The sequence below is a fragment of the Lissotriton helveticus genome, unplaced genomic scaffold, assembly GCF_964261635.1.
Source record: "Lissotriton helveticus unplaced genomic scaffold, aLisHel1.1 SCAFFOLD_390, whole genome shotgun sequence".
NCBI lineage: Eukaryota > Metazoa > Chordata > Amphibia > Caudata > Salamandridae > Lissotriton > Lissotriton helveticus.
Genome location: NW_027611763.1, coordinates 94,489 through 114,998, shown reverse-complemented (window position 1 = coordinate 114,998; position 20,510 = coordinate 94,489). Strand labels below are relative to the sequence as shown.

At 46.8% G+C, this 20,510-nt stretch overlaps 1 protein-coding gene across 1 annotated transcript in view; it reads left to right on the top strand.

Annotated features, from left to right (window-relative positions):
- Positions 1-20,510, top strand: part of LOC144806663 (putative splicing factor YJU2B) — a gene marked incomplete at its 3' end in the record, with an annotated part of 177,337 nt that overhangs the window by 82,214 nt on the left and 74,613 nt on the right. Inside the window, exon 9 of the mRNA XM_078672983.1 lies at positions 6,925-7,063. Coding sequence (XP_078529109.1) covers positions 6,925-7,063 — 139 coding nt within the window. The remainder of the gene's footprint in view (positions 1-6,924; positions 7,064-20,510) is intronic.

The following is a 20,510-nucleotide window of genomic DNA, read 5'->3' as shown; positions in this document are numbered from 1 at the left end:
ACGTTCATTTCACTATTCAATTTTCCCCCCTGAAGTCACTATCTGGGATCCTCATATACCGCCCCCCGGGAGTACTATGGCAATTCTGCAGTACACTACTTGAAGCCTCCCTCTCCCTGGCCAGCACCGTACCCAACTTCACCATCCTAGGAGACTTGAATCTCCACTTTGATAACCCCGGGGACAAAGTGGCTAGCGAATTAGCACTTGACCTTGCAGCCTACCAGCTTCACCTTATCAACCTTTAACCCACACACATGAAAGACCCTATCTTCTCGAATCTTTTTGAACTACAAGTGGTGGAGCCGGTACCTGTGCTCTGGTCAGATCATCTTTTATTCCAGTTCAGCTGGCACTTTCCTTCCCCCCGACCAGCTCCCCCACCCTCGAACAGCCCTGGTCGAAACTAGCTTTTGAAGAGTGGAGGCATCAACTGGAACTCTCCTCGCCCCCATACGACCCTGATCCTTCAGTAGCAGATATGAAGTTCTCCTCATGGATTGAGAACTCACTGGACATAGTTCTCCCCAGAAAAGTCGCTCCAAAACAAGGCGGAAAGACTAAATCCCCCTGGTTTACCTATGAACTATGCCTCCTAAAAAAACAATGTAAAAAATCAGAAAGAGCACGGAGGAAAGATTATGCTACCAATAAAAAAACAGAATAGAGACAATCTATCTCAGTCTACAAAACGACTCTCAAAACAACTCGGGCTGCCTTCTTCGAAGAAATAATTCGATCTTCCACCAGCTCTTCCAGGGAAACATTCCACATTGTAAAACAACTCTTAAAAATTCCCGACCCTCCCCCTCCCCTTGACCCCTCCGGTTACCGCTGCAATAAATTGGCAAAATTCTTCACCAACAAAATTCAAAATATTCTTAAACTCTTCCCTCCCAACAATACTAATCACCCACCAGAACCCCAACCATTTGCACCCCAGCACAAGGACCTTAGCTTAGAATCTTTCTCCCCAATCACAGAGGAAACATTTTTTTCCCATTCTACAATCAATCAAAAGCGGTCCCTGCTCGACCCAGCTCCACTAAACATCCTAAAATTAGACTCACCCACTATCATCCCTCCCATCATTAATTTGATCACCGCCTCCTTATCTCATGGCACTGTCCTCCTGAACTGGAAAAGGGCCGTAGTAAAAGCACTCTTAAAAAAGCCCCACCTGGATCCAACCGATCTGGGCAACTACCGCCCCATCTCCTTACTGCCAGGAATCAGCAAGGTGGCAGAAAAATTCATCAACCGCCAGCTCTCCGCCTTCCTCGAATCCGATGGACTCCTACACTTCTCCCAGACGGGCTTCCACCCTGGTCAGGGCACTGAAACCGCTCTGGTAGCAGTAGTGAAGAGGCGAGAAAGATCCTCGACTCAGGAGGATCCATAGAAGTGATCCTCCTGGATCTGAGCGCAGCCTTTGACACGGTGAACCACCACACTTTGGTTCACCGGCTCAACGGAGTGGGAGTCACCAGGTCGGCCTTGTCCTGGCTGAAATCCTTCCTACATAACAGAACCTTCCAAGTCCTTGAGGGCAACACTAAATCCTAACGGACTCCTCTGCACTGTGGAGTTCCCCAGGGCTCATCCCTGAGCCCTACACTTTTCAACATGTACATGTCCCCCCTGGAGAAAATAGTTACCCCTCATGGTATTAAACTGGTCACCTACGCAGATGATACCCAGCTTATCGTATCACTGAATCAGCTGGATCGCTCCCCCGAAGATCTATGCGCCTGCCTCAAAGACATTACCTGCTGGATGAACCGCTCCCACCTCAAGCTGAACAGTGAAAAAATAGAGATCCTGGTATTGGGCAACCAATCTAACTTCTCACCCGATACTATGTGGCCATCTTGTATGGGACCAGCACCTATCCAAAAGAAGACATAAAAAGGAATATGGCTCGACCAGGACCTCACGTTTAATACCCAAGCAAGGAAAACCGCGGGCGTCTGCTTTGGTCTACTCCGAACAACCCGCAAAATCCTTCCCCTTCTACCACCTGATTCCAGGAAATTTCTAATCCAGGGGCTTATCCTCTCCAGACTGGATTATGGTAATGCCTTGTACCTGGGTGCTCCTAAAACAGTCATCGCTAAACTCCAGGTCGTTCAGAACTCGGCAGCCAGGCTCCTCACAGGCTCAGCGAAGCCCGCCCTAAGATGTCTCCACTGGCTCCCAATAGAGGAGAAGGTCTACTTTAAAACCCTGTGCACTACTCACAAGATCCTTCATGGCAAGGGCCCCCCCATCCTAAAAGACATGATCAGACCATACAAAACCAAGAAGCTACCGTCTGACCTCCTCCATTTAGCCTTCACGCCCAGAATCAAGAAGGCACACAAAGGGGGTCGTGTCTTCTCGTACAACGCCCCCAAGCTTTGGAATTCCTTGCCCCTTGCCATCCGCTGCGAATCCAACCTTCTATCTTTACGTACACTACTGAAAACCTGGCTTTTTCCTTAAACTCCATCGTTTCCTCTAGCACACTCCGTAGCATGGGGACGCCCCCGGGTAGCCATGCACTTTATAAATGTTTTTCATTTCATTTCATGTCTTTCAGAGCAGGCGGAGAGTGTGGAAGCAGGCTGAGGAAATTGTGTTGATTTGGCAGTTCATTGTGAGCGAAGAGTCCAGTATGATGCCAAGGTTGCGTGCGTGGTCTGTCTGGGTGAAGGAAGCACCCTGTGCGGCTGGCCACCAGGAGTTGTCCAAGACTGATGTGGTGGGTCTCAGGATGAGAACTTCAGTCTTGTCCGAGTTAAGCTTGAGGCAGCTATCTTTCATCCATGTAGCGATGGCTTGCATCCCATTGTGGAAGTTGGTTCTGATGGTCAAGGGTTCATTGGTGAGGGAAAGGATCAGCTGGGTGCCATCGGCGTAGCAGAAGATGTTGAAACCGTGGCTACTGACGATGGCTGTGCGAGGGACTATGTAGACGCTGAAGAGGGGCGGCTCAGGGAGATACCCTGGCGGACTCCACAGCTGATCTCGGTGGGTTCTGAAAGGAACGGAGGCAGTCTGCCTCGTTGGGTCCGGCCGGTGAGGAAGGAGTGGATCCACTCCTTGGCCTTCTCACGGATCCCGGCGTAGCGGAGTCTGGTGATTCGGGTGCAGTGGGAGACGGTGTAAAAGGCAGCCGAAAGCTCTAGTAGGATGAGGGCTGCGGTCTTGCCCCGGTCAATTAGGAAGCAGATGCCATCTGTGGCAGCGAGGAGGGCAGTCTCTGTGCTGTGGAAACTGATTGACCTTGATGTGTCACTGAAGGCATCCTGGAGAATTGCTAAAGAATCCTACAGTTGAATTAGTCAATAGTGTGACATTGATTGCCTTAAATCTGGTTTTGGGGGGTTGCTGCGGTTTGCAAGCCATGAAGTCCGGTTTGCTTGAGAGCTTGCCTCACCTCCCACTTAGTTGCAGCCAGGGTGAAAGGTCCAGGAGTCCCAGGTCTAGATCTTATTTCATAAAAAGTTCAATCAGTGAGGGAACAATGCTCCAAGCTCTGGACCATAGGAGCTTCAAAGAAAAGAATTGAAATTGGGTTTGAGCATATGTTCCTTAGTATTTTGAATAACTAGTGTTTAATATAACACGGATAAATCCATCCTTTTGTATGTAGTAAAATAGCAAACTCAGTTGATACATATTTTGTTCATTCATCTCCTTTAAGAATTCCATTAACGGTGTAAATTTTTATAACTTTATTGAACAGAGAGTAGAGGACAGCCGACACGTGTTTCACCCTATATGGCGAGTAGCGCCAGGGCTTTCTCAAGGCTAAGAGGTTATATCACAACATTTACAGGTATATCACCATTCGAAGTCACAGTGTAATACATGAGTATAACGATTTCACGTTAGGAAACCTGATCCCCGCAGCGAAGTTTCATTAATGTGCCCGTGAAGTCAAAGGATTTTAATTTGTGTGGCGCACGTGCAGCAATTATGCTTATTTCTCAAACAGCTGTCCTTTATTCAGCATAGCTCCCGTCTACTAAACAGAGCTGGTTCAGTTCAGCTCCCACTTAGTGCCCTCCACAGGGAGACCTGAGCTGACTTACAAACACGTGTAAGATGTGCTGAAGCAACACTCCTCAACTGGCAGCCATCTGACGAGGCACTTCAGGAAATCCTCTTAATAAACATATTTTCCTCATGCTCAATACCACACTGTAGTCAGTGCGGATGTTCTCATGTCACTACCACTACCAACAGTGTGAGGTTAAGTTTGCCAGTTCGCTGATATAATGTTAAGGGCATTTACTTATTCAGCCGTTTGTAGACCCAGCCTTGGATTCTATGGTAACATTCCCACCAATAAATAATTTTGCTAGTGCCCAAACAATGATAAAATATAATTCTGTGAGTCATTCTGATATTTAGTGCCTTTTATTAGCTGAAAAGACAATAACAAATTACCTATGTTTCTTATAAAGAGTTTTATTAGCTGAAAAGACAATAACAAATTACCTATGTTTCTTATAAAGAGTTTTTTTTCAAGACAGCCTTGTTCACTATAATAATTTTAGTTGTGCCTCTCCCAAATGTTACCCTTAATCCTTGAATCCATCAGTTTAAGAATCGTACAATAAACAGTGTCATGTCAAGAGGAATCTCAAGAGGTTTTTCCACGATGATAGTGCATCCTATAACATTTGTAACAATACCCAATTTGTAACAAAGCAATAAAAACATTTACTTGATCCAGGAAGATCATGTGGTCCCCATCCGTACCTTAATTATCCGAGTCTGCCTTATATATTTAATTGTAGGATCAGATTCTAAAAATATATTTCTCCACACAATTGTTTAATTGAACTGAATGAAATGGGTCCATTAAAAATTAAGGAAATAAAACTTTGTTCACAGAACAGAGTATTGCATGGACTACATATTGTCTTCTGCCTCGAGCAGCCAATAGCTTCATAGGGCAGAAATGCACTTATTCTCTATATTTTCCACTGGGCTAATAATGCATAGATGACAATGAGAGAGTCATTCAACAATCCAATATGAAATGCACCACTCAATAAGTGTTGTGTTACTTGCTTCACTCAATGTCATTTTAGACAATAGTTGTAAATTACATATGCTAATGTGTTTATTAAAGTATATGCTGGTTAAAGTAATCTCAACATCCTTATCTATTGGATTCATTTATACTAGTGTGTAGTATGTTTGCTGAGCTGTGAGGGGCCCCAGAGTTCTCAGTTACTCCTTTGTCCTGTCCTCCTCCAGTGGGTTCAGTGGAGCTTGAATTAGTCCTCAGTGCTCAGACTTTGAATACTGTAGGAGACTCCTCTGGGAACTAAAGAGCTGACTCGTACATCCGTGACGCATATTTTGGTCTAAAAAGCCTGACCCTTGAAGAGTTAAGCACTAATGTTCACTTCCACTCACAGATCCTGGCGAACCGGTGGCAGAGGAATAACTTTTAAAATGGAATAAACAATGCTGGCTCCAACCTGTAAAGCTATGAAACCGACACAGACAGCGGGGAGATAAGGAGTCAGAATCGCCATGAGCTCCGGTGAGGAGCAGTAAGGCCGGGCAGATGAGGTCCTGGGAAAGCCATGAGCCATAGTGAAGTGGTGATCAGGAAGGTGCAGGGGTCGCTGTGATCCTTGCTGCGGAACAGGACTGGGCAGAGAATGTGGCTGCACCGCCTTGAGCTAATAGTGAAGCGATAACCAGGACGCTGGAGGCAGGGAATGTGCTAGATTCTAATTACGAGTGGCCTGTTAAAGTTTAGTGTATGGGGTAACTCATGTTACCACTTCCACTGGAATTATGGGTTCTGTGGCAAAAACTGCACTCCTGCAACTATCTCCAAATACATTTCGACGGGTCATCCCTGCCGAAACGTACTGGGGAAAATGCCCGATAAATAACGGGACATGTAGATTTTAGGGTGAACGGTACTAAAATCCACATCTTTTGCCTCATTCTTGTGGGTAAAACTCGAAGTAGACTATGATTGCACATGATAAATACCCAGTACATTGGTGTTAGATTTTATTTGGTGTGATAAATACATGATCATATTTGGAGCCGAAAATAAAAAAGTTGACCAAAAGCGTTAACAAACATTAACAATGTCAATAGGTCTAGCAATAAGGGGATGTTGTTTAATGATCAGCATTACAATTAAATCGCATGGGAATAGATATGTATTTGTGTGGAAGCAGAGAATTACAAAATACTCTTGGTGTAGGTTAAAAGGTAAGGCTAGAGTCGCACTGCAGCTAGTGGTCGAAGAGCCAGGTCTTGAGTAGTCTCCTGAAGGCCGGGAGGTCTGTGGTCTGTCGTAGGTGTAGGGGGAGAGCGTTCCAGGTCACAGCGGCGCGGTGGGAGAAGGATCTGCCCACGGAGGTGGCTCTGTGGATGCGCGGGACGACGGCCAGGGATAGGTCGGCGGAGCGGAGCCTCCTGTTGGGTACGTATAGGGAGAGTCCGCTGTTGAGGTAGGCTGGGCTGGTCTTGTGGAGTGCTTTGTGTGCGTGGATCATGAGTTTGAAAGTGATTCTTTTGTCGACGGGGAGCCAGTGCAGGTCTCTCAGGTGCGAGGTGATGTGGTCTTTGAGTGGGACGTCTAGGACAAACACCCAATGGCCAATAACATGACAATGAGAGAGAAATTATGATCCAGATGACAATGTCTCAAAGTAGTGGATCACTCAAAGACAGTGGCTAAAGAGGACTGACTCAAAACCCACTGTGTACATTAAAGAAAATAGGTCCTGTAGGCAACTGCACCATCAGTTCAAACCTAACCAATTTGCCTGCAGCCCTGAAAATGAAATAATTTTTAATGTATTCATTCCATAATTGTGAAAAATATAGTATGCTTACTTTTAAATAATGGGTTTTAATTTCTACATTAATGTTCCATATTCTATGATTCAGGATGAGAAGAAAGTTATAAAAGACGAAGAAGAGAAGGACCAGGCCCTGTTGGATAAAGCGTCGCTCGACATCCCCCTTGTGCAAGAATCTGAAGAGGACCGGCAGTTGGCGGCTCTCCTCAAGTACCGCAGCCTGGACTGTATGTATGGTGTTATCATTGTAGTCATTGGGGTGGAAGAATTGAGGTCTCTCCCATTCCGAACCCAGAGATGTATTCAGTCCCATAATTTATTAACATCTCCAGAGGTTCATGGTCACATGTAGTCTTGTCACCGTCCTTCCATGTCACAATCTATATATGTAGTGCAATCAATCATGCAAAGTCTATGACTGGGGGTGGAGATGCAATCAGGTGACAACAGCTGCCGACTTTGGAAATGGGGAACTAGGTTTTAATCCTGACCATGGCACGACATCTTCTGATCCTGGGCAAATCACCTACTCTCCCCGTGCCTTAAAATGTGTAACGTCTTGTTCTCTTGTAAAGCATTGCGATGACTTCTAAAGGTGCATACCACATCTTTCCACTCATTTTAAGTGAATACTTTAAAAGTCTTAAATATGTAATGTACTGTTGTGTTTGCTTAGACAATATCAGTGTTCCCAAATCTCCCAGTAGATTTTATCGCTAAGAAGGTTAATTATTCCAGTATCTCTCTGTACCTCTCTTCATCGCTTTCATATGTAGCTATAGTGGCTCATCCGTTACTGGTGATGGCTGGTCCGTTGGCAAAAAAAGTAGGTTTTCATATATGTAAATACCTGTTCCAGTGTTTGATAGTTCAGTTGATCATCATGTATTGGCCTAGATTTTCACTAAGCTGCACAGCTAGCATTTGACACACTTATCAGCGGTTTTCGCAGCATGGATCGCTTAGGAAATACTTGCTTCGAGTGGAACTGCAAGTAATATAATGGTGGACAGATCCATTCATGCTTTCTGTCTTACTGGGCATCCTGGCAGGCTTCTTCCTTCAGGCCACCCCGCAAGAGTGTACAGAGTGACACACTGCGCTTCAATTCCAGAAAAGTACACATTTTGGTGACCTTACTTTCAAGGTGTGCACCTCTGTTTCTAAGGTAACAGCTTGCTGGCTGAGTGGCTCTATGTCCTCCACAATTCACACTATAGTGTTTGCCTGTACGAGAAGTTTACATACCCAGCTGGAGTGAGTTATGGTAGAAAGAACATTGAATTTAAAAATGCCTGATTGTGCGTACTTGCTGTCTGAAAGTTCTGCTTCTGTGCAAAACAACTTACCAGCAGCAACTGCAGCCACATAATAAAGATGGGTGGAGCAACGGTAGATTTAAGCAGGCATCTGAACTAACTTTGACGTGGGTGGGGCATACATGCCACCTCACACCAGAGAAGCACTAATGGGCTGATGAAAAGAAATAATGCTCGCACATCACTTCCTCTACAAGTCACGTGTTACAATGACATTTACTTTTCAGGAGTAAATCTTGATATCACACTCCTGCATGGGAATAGCAGACAGACCATGAGTCCAAGTACAACCCCTTCAAGTTCCCAAGGCAGCTGTGCTTGGTTAACAGTAGTCCTTTTCCTTCCCAGTCGCTCAATACAAGTGTGACCTGCTGATACCCTTAATAAAGGGGTGTTGGCCATGTCAGACCTGTACCACTGGATGAAGTCCATTAATCATCAACACAAAAGAGCTATTGTACCCTCTTCTCTCCAGCCAATTCACCCTCCCCGCCTCACGGCCTCTATCACATTTAACGCCCATAGTCCTAACATTTAGGGCTACGAGTAACAACAGAAATCTGCGTCCAGTATGTGAGCATTCATCGCCAGGTACATTCATCTGTGCTTCATGGACGTACCTACGCTGTCCCCAGAATAGGTCCGCACTATAAATACTCCTAATGAGAAGCACTCTTGCAGGAGGAACATTGATGTGCATTAATCTAAACTCAGAAACGGGGGAAAGGACTAAAGCTGTTACCGTTTCTTCAGTGTAAGAATGAGTGAGGGGCAGTTCTGATTTACAAGAGTGTACCCCTTCAATATATGTTGGTTGGTTGTATGATATTCAGGTATTGTCTGGCTCTTTGTTCTATCTGAAGATGGTAGCATAGAGCATCGTCTCATCTATGTGGAGCTGGTAGCATTGAGCATCGGCTCTCACCTATCAGGAGCTGGTAGCATGCAGCATCGGTTCAAATCTATCCGGAGCTGGTAGCATTGAACATTGGCTCTCATAGCTGGAGGAGGTAGCATGGAACATTGCCTCTCATCTAAATAGCGCTGGTAGCATGGAGCCTCAGCTCTTATCTACATGTAGTTGGTAGCTGTAGCATCAGCTCTGTTTGTGACTTCCAAGCAGCCTCACAATGCTATTGAACAATGAAGAACTCTACTTTGAACAGCGTGACGTCTAGAATCCGCTACTCACCTAGGAGCAACACACAGTGGTCAGCAGAACTCAGCAAAACCGTTGCCCCAACAGACCATGCCTGCAACCTTGGCATCATCCTGGATAGCTAGAAATAAGTACACGCAGTATCATACGCCCGCTTCCACACCGTTCGCATGCTATGTGAGATCTTCAGGTGGCTCCCGGCCAGCACCAGAAGTGTCACTCAAGCCCTCATCACAAACAGACTGGACTAGAAAAACACACTCTATGTAGGAATCAAGGTACACCCCCAGATGATACGGAACACAGCGACATGACTCATCTCATCTCAGGAACCCAAACTGGCTCCCGGTTCAGAAGAGATGCCAGTTCAAGATACTGACCTGCGCCTACAAGGCCCTGCACAACGAGGGACCAGCATCTTTCAACAAGCTTTTGAATTTTCACCAACTGACACAACACCTCTGATCAGCATTCCTCGCAGACATCCCACGCATCCTCCGAGCCAACAGCTCCTTCTCACGCCAGGCAGCCAAGACCTGGAACAACCTCCCCTCAATTTTAGCACTGTTCCATCGCTCCAGCAATTCAGAAGAGAGCAAAAGACCTGGATGTTTGAAAAATTGAACCTCCATGCAGCAACCATCTTCTCCAGCGCCTCGAGACCCTCACAGGTGATTTACCATGCTCTATGAATGTCTGATTGATTGGAGCATGGACTCTAATTTATCTGTAGCTGGAAGCATGGAGCATTGTTTCCCATCTTTAAGGAGTTTGTAGCATGGAGCATCTGCCATATCTATCTGGAGCTGGTAGCAAGGAACATCGGCTCATCTCTATGGAGTATGATCTCTAAAGTATGGAGCTGGTAGCATGGGGCGTCGGGTCTCATCTATATGCAGCTGAGAGCATCAACTTTTATCTATCTGGAGCTAGTAGCATGAAGCATCGGCTCTCATATCTGGAGCTGGTAGCATGAAGCATTAGCTCTCATCTATCTGGAGCTGATATCATGGCGCATCGTCTCGCATATCTGGAGCTGGTAGCATGAAGCATGGACTCTCATCTATCTGGAGCTGGTAGCATGGAGCATTGGCTCTCATATCTGGAGCTGGTAGCATGAAGTATGGGCTCTCATCTATCTGGAGCTGGTGGATGGAGCATTGGCTCTCATATCTGGAGCTGGTAGCATGAAGCCTCGGCTCTCATATCTGGAGCTGGTAGCATGAAGCCTCGGCTCTCATATCTGGAGCTGGTAGCATGAAGTATGGGCTCTCATCTATCTGGAGCTGGTGGATGGAGCATTGGCTCTCATATCTGGAGCTGGTAGCATGAAGCCTCGGCTCTCATATCTGGAGCTGGTAGCATGAAGCCTCAGCTCTCATATCTGGAGCTGGTAGCATGAAGCCTTGGCTCTCATATCTGGAGCTGGTAGCATGAAGTATGGGCTCTCCTCTATCCGGAGCTGGTGGATGGAGCATTGGCTCTCATATCTGGAGCTGGTAGCATGAAGCCTCGTCTCTCATATCTGGAGCTGGTAGCATGAAGCCTTGGCTCTCATATCTGGAGCTGGTAGCATGAAGCATGGACTCTCAACTATCTGGAGCTGGTAGCATGGAGCTTCACCTCTCACATCTGGAGCTGGTAGTTTGAAACATGGGCTCTCATATCTGGAGCTGGTAGTATGAAGCATGGGCTCATCTTTCTGGAGCTGGTAGCATGGAGCATCAGCTCTCACATCTGGAGGTAGTAGCATGAAGCATGGGCTCTCATATGTGGAGTTGGTGGCATGTTGCATTGGCTCTCAAATCTGGAGCTGGTAGCATGAAGCATTGGCTCTCATATCTTGAGCTGGTAGCATGAAGCATCGGCTCTCACATCTGGAGGTGGTAGCATGAAGCATGGGCTCTCATATGTGGAGTTGGTAGCATGTTGCATTGGCTCTCACATCTGGAGCTGGTAGCATGGAGCATCAGCTCTCACATCTGGAGGTGGTAGCATGAAGCATGGGCTCTTATACGTGGAGCTGGTAGCATGTTGCAGTGGCTCTCATCTGGAGCTGGTAGCATGGAGCATCGGCTCTCACATCTGGAGGTGGTAACATGAAGCATGGACTCTCATCTATCTGGAGCTGGTAACATGGAGCATCGGCTCTCACATCTGGAGCTGGTAGCATGAAGCATGGACTCTCATCTATCTGTAGCTGGTAGCATGGAGCATTGACTCATATCTGGAGCTGGTAGCATGAAGTATGGGCTCTCATCTATCTGGAGCTGGTAGCATGGAGCATTTGCTCTCACATCCAGAGCTGGTAGCATGGAGCATTGGCTCTCATCTGTCTGGAGCTGCTAGAATGGAGCATTGGCTCTCATATCTGGAGCCGGTAGCATGGAGCATTGGCTCTCATCTATTTGGAGCTGGTAGCATGGAGCATCGGCTCTCACATATGGAGCTGGTAGTATGGAGCATCGGCTCACATCTGGAGCTGGTAGCATAATGCATTGGCTCACATCTGAAGCTGGTAGCATGAAGAATGGGCTCTCATCTCTCTGGAGCTGGTAACATGAAGCAAGGACTCTCATATCTGGAGCTGGTTGCATGAAGCATGGGCTCTCACATCTGGAGCTGGTCGCATGGATCATTGGCTCGCATCTGTCTGGAGCTGCTAGAATGGAGCACTGGCTCTAATTTCTGGAGCTGGTATCGTGGAGCATTGGTTTTCATATCTGGAGCTGATAGCCCTGGAGCATTGGTTCTCATATCTGGAGCTGGTAGCCCTGGAGCATTGGCTCTCATTTCTGGAGCTGGTAGCATGAAGCATGGGCTCATCTATTTGGAGCTGGTAGCATGGAGCATCGGCTATCACATCTGGTAGCATGAAGCTTCGGCTCTCATCTATCTGGAGCTGCTAGCATGGAGCACTGGCTCTCATTTCTGGAGCTGGTAGCGTGGATCATTGGTTCTCATATATGGAGCTGGTAGCCCTGGAACATTGGCTCTCATTTCTGGATCTGGTAGCATGAAGCTTGGGCTCTCATCTATCTGGAGCTGCTAGCATGGAACATTGACTCTCATATCTGGAGCTGGTAGCATGGAGCATCCGCTCTCACATCTGGAGCTGGTAGCATGAAGCATGGGCTCTCATCTAACTGGAGCATCGGCTCTCACATCTGGAGCTTGTAACATGAAGCATGGGCTCTCATCTATGTTATGTTATGTTTAGGGCTCTTCTATAGCGCACGGCTACCCGAAAGGGCGTCCCGGCGCTTTGGCAAAGAGAACCACGGCGAAGAACACAACACAGCTGCTCGCGAAGGTCGGGGGAGAAATCATACTGAAAAGAGCCATGTTTTCAGCTCCCTTCTAAAAGAAAGGAGACTGGTAGACTTTCTTAAGGAAACCGGCAGCTCATTCCAGCAACGCGGGACCAAGTAGCGGAAGGAACGCCCTCCGATCCGGGCAAGTTTAATAGGGGGAACCTCGGCTTTAGCCAACAAGGCGGACCGCAGTGTCCTCCTCTGAACATAAAAAGCCAATCGCTTCCCCAGATACTTAGGGCCGATCATATGGAGGGCCTTGAAAGCCAGAGTCAAAACCTTGAAGGTGATTCTTTGAGCAATGGGCAACCAGTGCAGTCTCTTTAGAAGTTCCGAGGCTCTTGCCCTGCGTGGAAGACCAAAAATGGCTCTTGCAGCCGAGTTCTGTACAATCTGCAAGCGGGCCAGCAGATATTTAGGCAGCCCGAGATACAGGGCATTCGCATAGTCGAGTTGCGAGCCAATTAGAGATTGCACAATGATTTTTTTGTGTTTCAAGGACAGCAAAGGGAGAAACTTCCGAAGCATTTTTAAAATGCCGAAGCATTTCCCCGTCAGACCAACAATTTGCGGTCCGAAAGAAAGGCCGTCCTCACACTGCACACCAAGGTTTTTAGCTTTCACCGAGGGCACATCAGGAGGAGACATGTCCTGCGGCCACCAGGTCTTCCAGCTAGGATCCGGCGGACATCCGAAGAAGAGCAACTCCGACTTGTCGGAATTGCACTTCAGACTGTTCCGCCGAAACCAGTCTATCTGGAGAATTGGCTCTCATATCTGGAGCTGGTAGCATGGAGCATCGGCTCTCACATCTGGAGGTGGTAGCATGAAGCATGGGCTCTCACGTAGCATGTTGCATTGGCTCTCATATCTGGAGCTGGTAGCATGGAGCATGGACTCATCTATCTGGAGATGGTAACATGGAGCATTGGCTCTCACATCTGGAGCTGGTAGCATGGGGCATTGGCTCTCATATCTGGAGCTGGTAGCATGGGGCATTGGCTCTTATATATGGAGCTGGTAGCATGGAGCATTGGCTCTCATATCTGGAGCTGGTAGCATGAAGCCTGGGTGCTCATCTATCTGGAGCTGGTAGCATGGAGCATCAGCTCTGACATCTGGAGCTGGTAGCATGAAGCATGGGCACTCATCTATCTGGAGCTGCTAGCATGGGGCACTGGCTCTCACATCTGGAGCTGGTAGCATGGAGCTTTGGCTCTCATATCTGGAGCTGGTAGCATGAAGCATGGGCTCGCATCTATCTGGAGCATCGGCTCTCACAGCTGGAGCTGGTAGCATGAAGCATGGGCTCTCATCTATCTGGAGCTGGTAGCTTGAAGAATGGGCTCATCTATCTGGAGCTGGTAGCATGAAGCATGGGCACTCATCTATCTGGAGCTGGTAGTATGGCGCATCAGCTCGCATATCTGGAGCTGGTAGCATGAAGCAAAGGCTCTCATATCTGGAGCTGGTAGCATGAAGCATGGGCGCTCATCTATCTGGAGCTGGTAGCATGAAGCATGGGCTCTCATCTATCTGGAGCTGGTAGCATGGAGCATCGGCTCTCACATCTGGAGCTGGTAGCATGAAGAATGGGCTCATCTATCTGGAGCTGGTAGCATGAAGCATGGGCGCTCATCTATCTGGAGCTGGAAGTATGGTGCATCAGCTTGCATATCTGGAGATGGTAGCATGAAGCAAGGGCTTTCATATCTGGAGCTGGTAGCATGAAGCATGGGCGCTCATCTATCTGGAACTGGTAGCATGAAGGATTGGCTCTCATCTATCTGGAGCTGGTAGCATGAAGCATGGGCTCTCATATCTGGAGCTGGTAGCACGAAGCATGAACTATCATCTATCTGGAGCTGGTAGCATGAAGGATGGGCTCTCATCTATCTGGAGCATCGGCCCTCACATCTGGAGCTGGTAGCATGAAGCATGAGCTCTCATCTATCTGGAGTATCGGCTCACATCTGGAGGTGGTAGCATGAAGCATGGACTCCTCTATCTGGAGCTGGTAGCATGAAGGATGGGCTCTCATCTATCTGGAGCATCGGCTCTCACATCTGGAGCTGGTAGCATGAAGCATGAGCTCTCATCTATCTGGAGTATCGGCTCACATCTGGAGGTGGTAGCATGAAGCATGGACTCATCTATCTGGAGCTGGTAGCATGGATCATCGGCTCTTAAATCTGGTAGCATGAAGCATGAACTCATCTATCTGGAGCTGGTAGCATGGCGCATCGGCTCTCACATCTGGAGCTGGTAGCATGAAGCATGGGCTCTCATCTATCTGGAGCTGGTAGCATTAAGCATCGGCTTTCACATCTGGAGCTGGTAGCATGGAACATCGCCTCTCGTCTATGTGGAGCTGGCAGCATGGAACATCAGCTCTGGTTGCCATTTCTAAGTTGCCTCACTGGATGGTATTGAATAATGAAGGACTCTACTTTGGACAGTGCGACGTCTTGAATCCACTACTCATCTTCTGCAAGGTACCAAACCCCATCGCTTCTGGTACTGCCTTCGACGAGTTAATCACTGTATGATACAGTGCTCAAGTTGCTAGTAATAGTATTATATAAATACCTAATGACAATCTATAAACGCAGTGGATTATCTGTGCTGATCTATTTTAGCTTGGTAGTTGTTCCTGAGTTCATAGAAGGCAGCTCCTAGAATGATGGTCTCCAAGCCAGATGAATTCCAAAGTAATGTTCATTTAGGATGAACAGGCAGAAAGGAGCAGCGTATCCATAACGAACCTATTACGCCCTCCTTCTGACATCCTTCGCTTCTTTCCATTCATACTGTCACACACACCATACTCACCAAACCAAGTTCTTCTATGGACTGGTGCACGTGCTCTCCTTCCAGCTGAAGACTTAAGTCTGTACTGTGATAGAGAGACTGCTCTGCAGGTAAATGTATCGATTAAGGACGGTGTGCAAGGTGTGCCTGTTCATGTATCCATCCCAGTAAAAGAACACAATACATGAACTGGGACGTGCAATACAAGGACACTGGCACAGAGGTCACAGGTCAATCACGAACTACAGAACAGCATACTCATCACACCAGTGAGAAGACAAGTGCACCAGGAACTGAAGCTGATCTGTAACATAAAGAATGGGCTCTCTTTATACTCTAACCTCGTTAGATGTGTTGCAGAGCGGATAAAGGTACAGTGGACTCGGGTGACTGAGGGAATATCAAGATACAAGTGAAGTTATGTGCTTGTGGGGCCGTGGCACATGAGACTGATAGCTGCAACTCTGAGCCGTGTTCTGTGTCCCAAACATACTCTGAATTCGTCCACAGGGTTCACCGGGAACAACCTGCCAGCCCTAGACCTCTATAGTCTCAATGATGTAGCACCACAGGCAGACAGTCGCCTGTCAGGTCTACTGCCCTAATTCGTAAACCATGCTGACCATTATTCAGAAGATGCATGTATCAAAACCTGGGGAAACCTTTCAGCGCAAGTCTTGATATAACACGTTTACCATAAATTCAAGCTCTGTAGTTGGTTTGAAACTGCTGTCTCCATAGCTTACCCTTTTTGCAACTTATCCTGCGTTATTGTAAGTAAATGTATTGATTAGGACTTTGAAATACATTTTCTGGGTAGACAGAGACTAACAAGCCTAGTCATTTTGGATTACATAAAGTAGTTCTCCAGTATCAATATTGTATGTATCCTTACATGCCTTTGTGAGTAGACACTAAAGAGCTAAACTGGGAGTAAAACGGAATGTCCATATTCCATTAGTAAAAGTAGCAAGGAATGTTCCTTCTTTACACTTTTTCAAAAAGGGAGTTCGATATTCCGGGGTTGAGTCACAAAGGCATGTGCGAGTACGACTTACTGTACTCGCACAAGGTTTTGTCAATCAGCCCCCAAGGATTCCTAGCATCCAGGTCAGTAAACATGACCCGCACCTGAATTTAAATCCAGAGGGCTTAACCCAGGTCTATAGTGAGAGAGAACCGGCTAGAAGGATGTATCCGTCTCAATCCTCCACAACCAGAAGAACTAACCACTAAAGTGAAAACAAGAAATGCAGGTAGTAGAAAGTAAACAAGTAATAATGGTCAATTCCGTGGGAGTACTACCTTAAAGTGCCAATCTGTCCCAACACAGCCTCTAAGACAGAGTTGTGAAGCCACCCATCCTTTCACAGTGCACCTCCCATCAATCATTCTTTGGGTTCTTGTTGATGTCCTCAGGCCTGGCCTCTGACAACCACTGATTTCGAAACTTCTTGAAACGATTCTGGATTAAACCACCAGATGGCAGACTAATGTAACGAATGCACGTTTCTTTCGGATACCGCGATGCTAAACTATTGTTTGAAGGTAGGTTAGTTTCTTTTAAAGCGTAGCAAGTAGCAACTACGATCCTGACTTTAAAGTAACATCTGCCCACAAGACAACCTGGTATACCTTCCACAGACCACCTGGCGGTTAAACATGAGTCGGCTGAGAAAACGAAGGCGTCACTAGGGTTGGTGTCACCCAGTGCGGGTAACTCATGGTGTCACCCCCTCACAACTTACCCCATGAATCCATGATGGACCTCCTCGAGGAGATGTATTCATCTGTGCAGCACCCACAGGTGGCCCTTCTTCTTCTGGGGCCTTTCCAAGCCCACTCCTCTACACCAGAGTCTAAAGCACTGCAGAGGTGTTACCCATCCTTTCATAACTCCTCCCCTTGCTCCTGGCCAACACAGAAAAGTATTAACCACATGTGGGAAAATGTGGAGTGTGGCTTTGACGCATTCCTTCGAGGACGAGACGCTTGCCCCATTCCAATGTGTGGAGCTTCGCATCATGGTCAGCGGGCCTGACTTGAGTTTACTTAAATAACAGTAGCTCTGCACCTGTCAACGGTTACGACAACGCCAATTGTCTAACCAGGCACAGTGTCATTGTTATTCAATCTGCTCAAGACATCACTCAACCACTTTCTTTAACAAGGAAGACGAGAGGGCAAAAATGTTGCCAAATAAATAATACAGGGCACAAGTAAATTGTTTGAGAGCCTGTAACTCTATTACCAATTGGTTTCCATCACCAAAGAAAGTTGCATGATAAAAACAAATGCTACTTTTTAATTTATATTCAGAAGTGCAGAGCCAGTGTTCACCTTTCCGAGTCTTCCTTTTCAGTGCATTATTTCTCGCTCACTGAGCAGCTGCGCTACTCGTCTTGACACAGGGGTGCAGGTGTATATGAGGTTTGCGTGAGTGAAAGTTTATTGCACTCTGCCACGATATGGTAAACCAGTGTAAGAAAGGGGACGCATTTGAGGAAAGGTGGGTAACTCTCGCGTCTTACACTCAGACTGCCCTAGGGCCTGTCATTTAGAAGACAACTCTGTGCAGTTCACATAAATCAACGTGACTGGCGGGTTTTCAGTTGAGTCTCTCCTAAATGTAGCAGCGCCTTCAAGCAACACTTCTGAGCGGTATCCAAACCCCAGCAATCCACATGCTACATTTGCACAAACCATCAAAGTGCAGCAGAGCTCGAGCACCGAAGCGCTTTAATTAAGGTAGATTGCTGAAAGTTGCAGCACTTTAATTGAGCCACACAAACCGCAGAAGGCAGTGGCAGACAGGATACCGCTTTGAATCACATTCACAGTGCTGCGTGCACCGAGTAAGAAAGGAGGCGCTCTGAAACCAATCTCAGCCCAGTCAGAGATACAATATAGAGAAATAACTCGTGCAATAATATATTGGATTGCCAATCAACAGGTCTGAGCGTGAACTGTTTTTAAACTTAAAGCACGCTCACTACAGTGCACAGGTTATCGTAGGACTGTGTTCCTACATCTTACACCGAAGGAGCAGGACACAAATAATATGAATGGGCAGCGCCCAGCACCGGTACGTATGCATCACTTTGTGCTGTAGTGCCAATAAAATCATGTATTCGAATTCCACCATTATCCAGAAACAAATCTTCAATACCACTTTATTCCCACATGTACCTACCACTAAACTCATTTGCAATATCAAAGTATCTGTGTGGCGCTGCATTTGCTGCAGTGACCTCAATTTAAACTCGGATTTGTCTTTCTACAGTGAAATAGCGAAATACTCTATAGCCCTCTATTGCATATGGTAGTTAAACACAAGCTGGACGCCACATGCATGCCAGGCGGACATGCATTCAGCACTTGGGGGCAGCAGTATCGAACTGGCAGCCATGGGTGGTGGATCTAAAGAACTCAAAAGTACAACCGGAAACAAAGAAAGAACGTAAACAAAAACAGCCAGAATGCCCAGTGGGAAAATGGGGAACATATTTAACATACAGCTACCCCTGACAGGCCAGAGAGGTTAGGACGGAGTCACTCTAAAAACAGGGTGAAGTGAGTTGCATGAGGAGGGAGGGCTGGGGCAGAGTCAGTTAATCCCATTAGAAAGCATATAAAGCGCAGCGACTGTGCTCAAGGAGCTTTCTGGCGCTAATGACATCAGCAGCGGCATGCGAGACCACTCGCTCTGCCCCTGCTGGACCGGTCTTTCCAATGCACGAGCTTAGCAAAAGTGCCCCCGCCTCATGAACCAATCTTCATCTTTCGGGCAGCACAAAGAGGAGCGAGGGCTGCTAACCTGCCAGGCTGTTGTAACAGTCCACCTCGATGCACTCCACCGTGTGCCTCTGCTCGGCGGTCAGGGCCCCTGAGGGTCCCCTCGGGATGGGGCAGCAGCAGCCCCAGCCCCTTCAGCTCCAGCAGGATCCGATGGTACTTGCCAATGGCCTCGGCGTCACTAGGGTTGGTGTCACCCAGTGCGGTAACTCATGGTGTCACCCCCTCAGGACTTACCCCATGATGGACCGCCTCCGAGTCCGCCAGTGACTGGCGGACTCGGAGCAGGTCCATCATGCGGTAAGTCGCGGCCAAAGCTTGCTGACTGCCCTCCTTACCTTCATTTATTGAATGTTTAAGTGTTTAATCACTAATTGTAGAAATATAATAGAAAACTGTTTATAAGCATTTGTAAGTAAGGTGGGCTCAACAACAAAGGCGCAGCATATAAATGTTTTTTCGCCACTGTGTTCTTGACCACTCTGTCCCGCCTTCCCCCACGCTTTGAAGTGGACTCTCAAAGAGACTCATCTTTAGATCTACCGATCTGAATGCTCACTGAGAACTGGCACTCTGAGAGGTGTGGACGGGATTACTTCCTAAGAGTATTGTAGGTGAAAATAAAAACAATTTATTAGGATTGGCTAAACTCTTCTAAATTTACACTTTCATGGATGCGAAAGCATTTTAGCTTTTACCAAAAATCTCTGGAAAAATCCCTACCATCAGTCAATCTTCGAAGGGCCTTTCAATACTGACCATCTTGCTCCTCTTGTGACTAGGCATGCAAAGAAGTTCGGGCAGTTAGAGAACCACACAAAGACTTAATTTTGATAACTGTAACTGTTTTTGTCTGAACGATTCATGCAGTCCATGTTAAGTAAAAACAAGACTCCCTTCCCTTGCAAATGTGTAATGCCGGATCTGTATACATGATGGGAAGTGTTCTATTGTCCACTTTATGAAAATACTTACCTTTGTATTCTGTACATACAACTTGTGGAGATTCTTGATTAAATGTCAATAAAGAAATATAAACAAAAAAATTTAAACTAACCCTCAATGAATCCGAATGAATGACTAAAAATCAGCCTACAGAGAGTCTAAATAAATGAGAACAAATAGGATACCAATAAACTCATGGCACTACAACTAACAGTTCTACCCCCGTTGACCTTCTGTACTTTACTTGCCAACCCAGCTATGTTGATGCAGATTACATATCCGGATCCCCTGGCCTGTTATGTATAGTACCCCGGTGTTTTTAGGCTTGCAT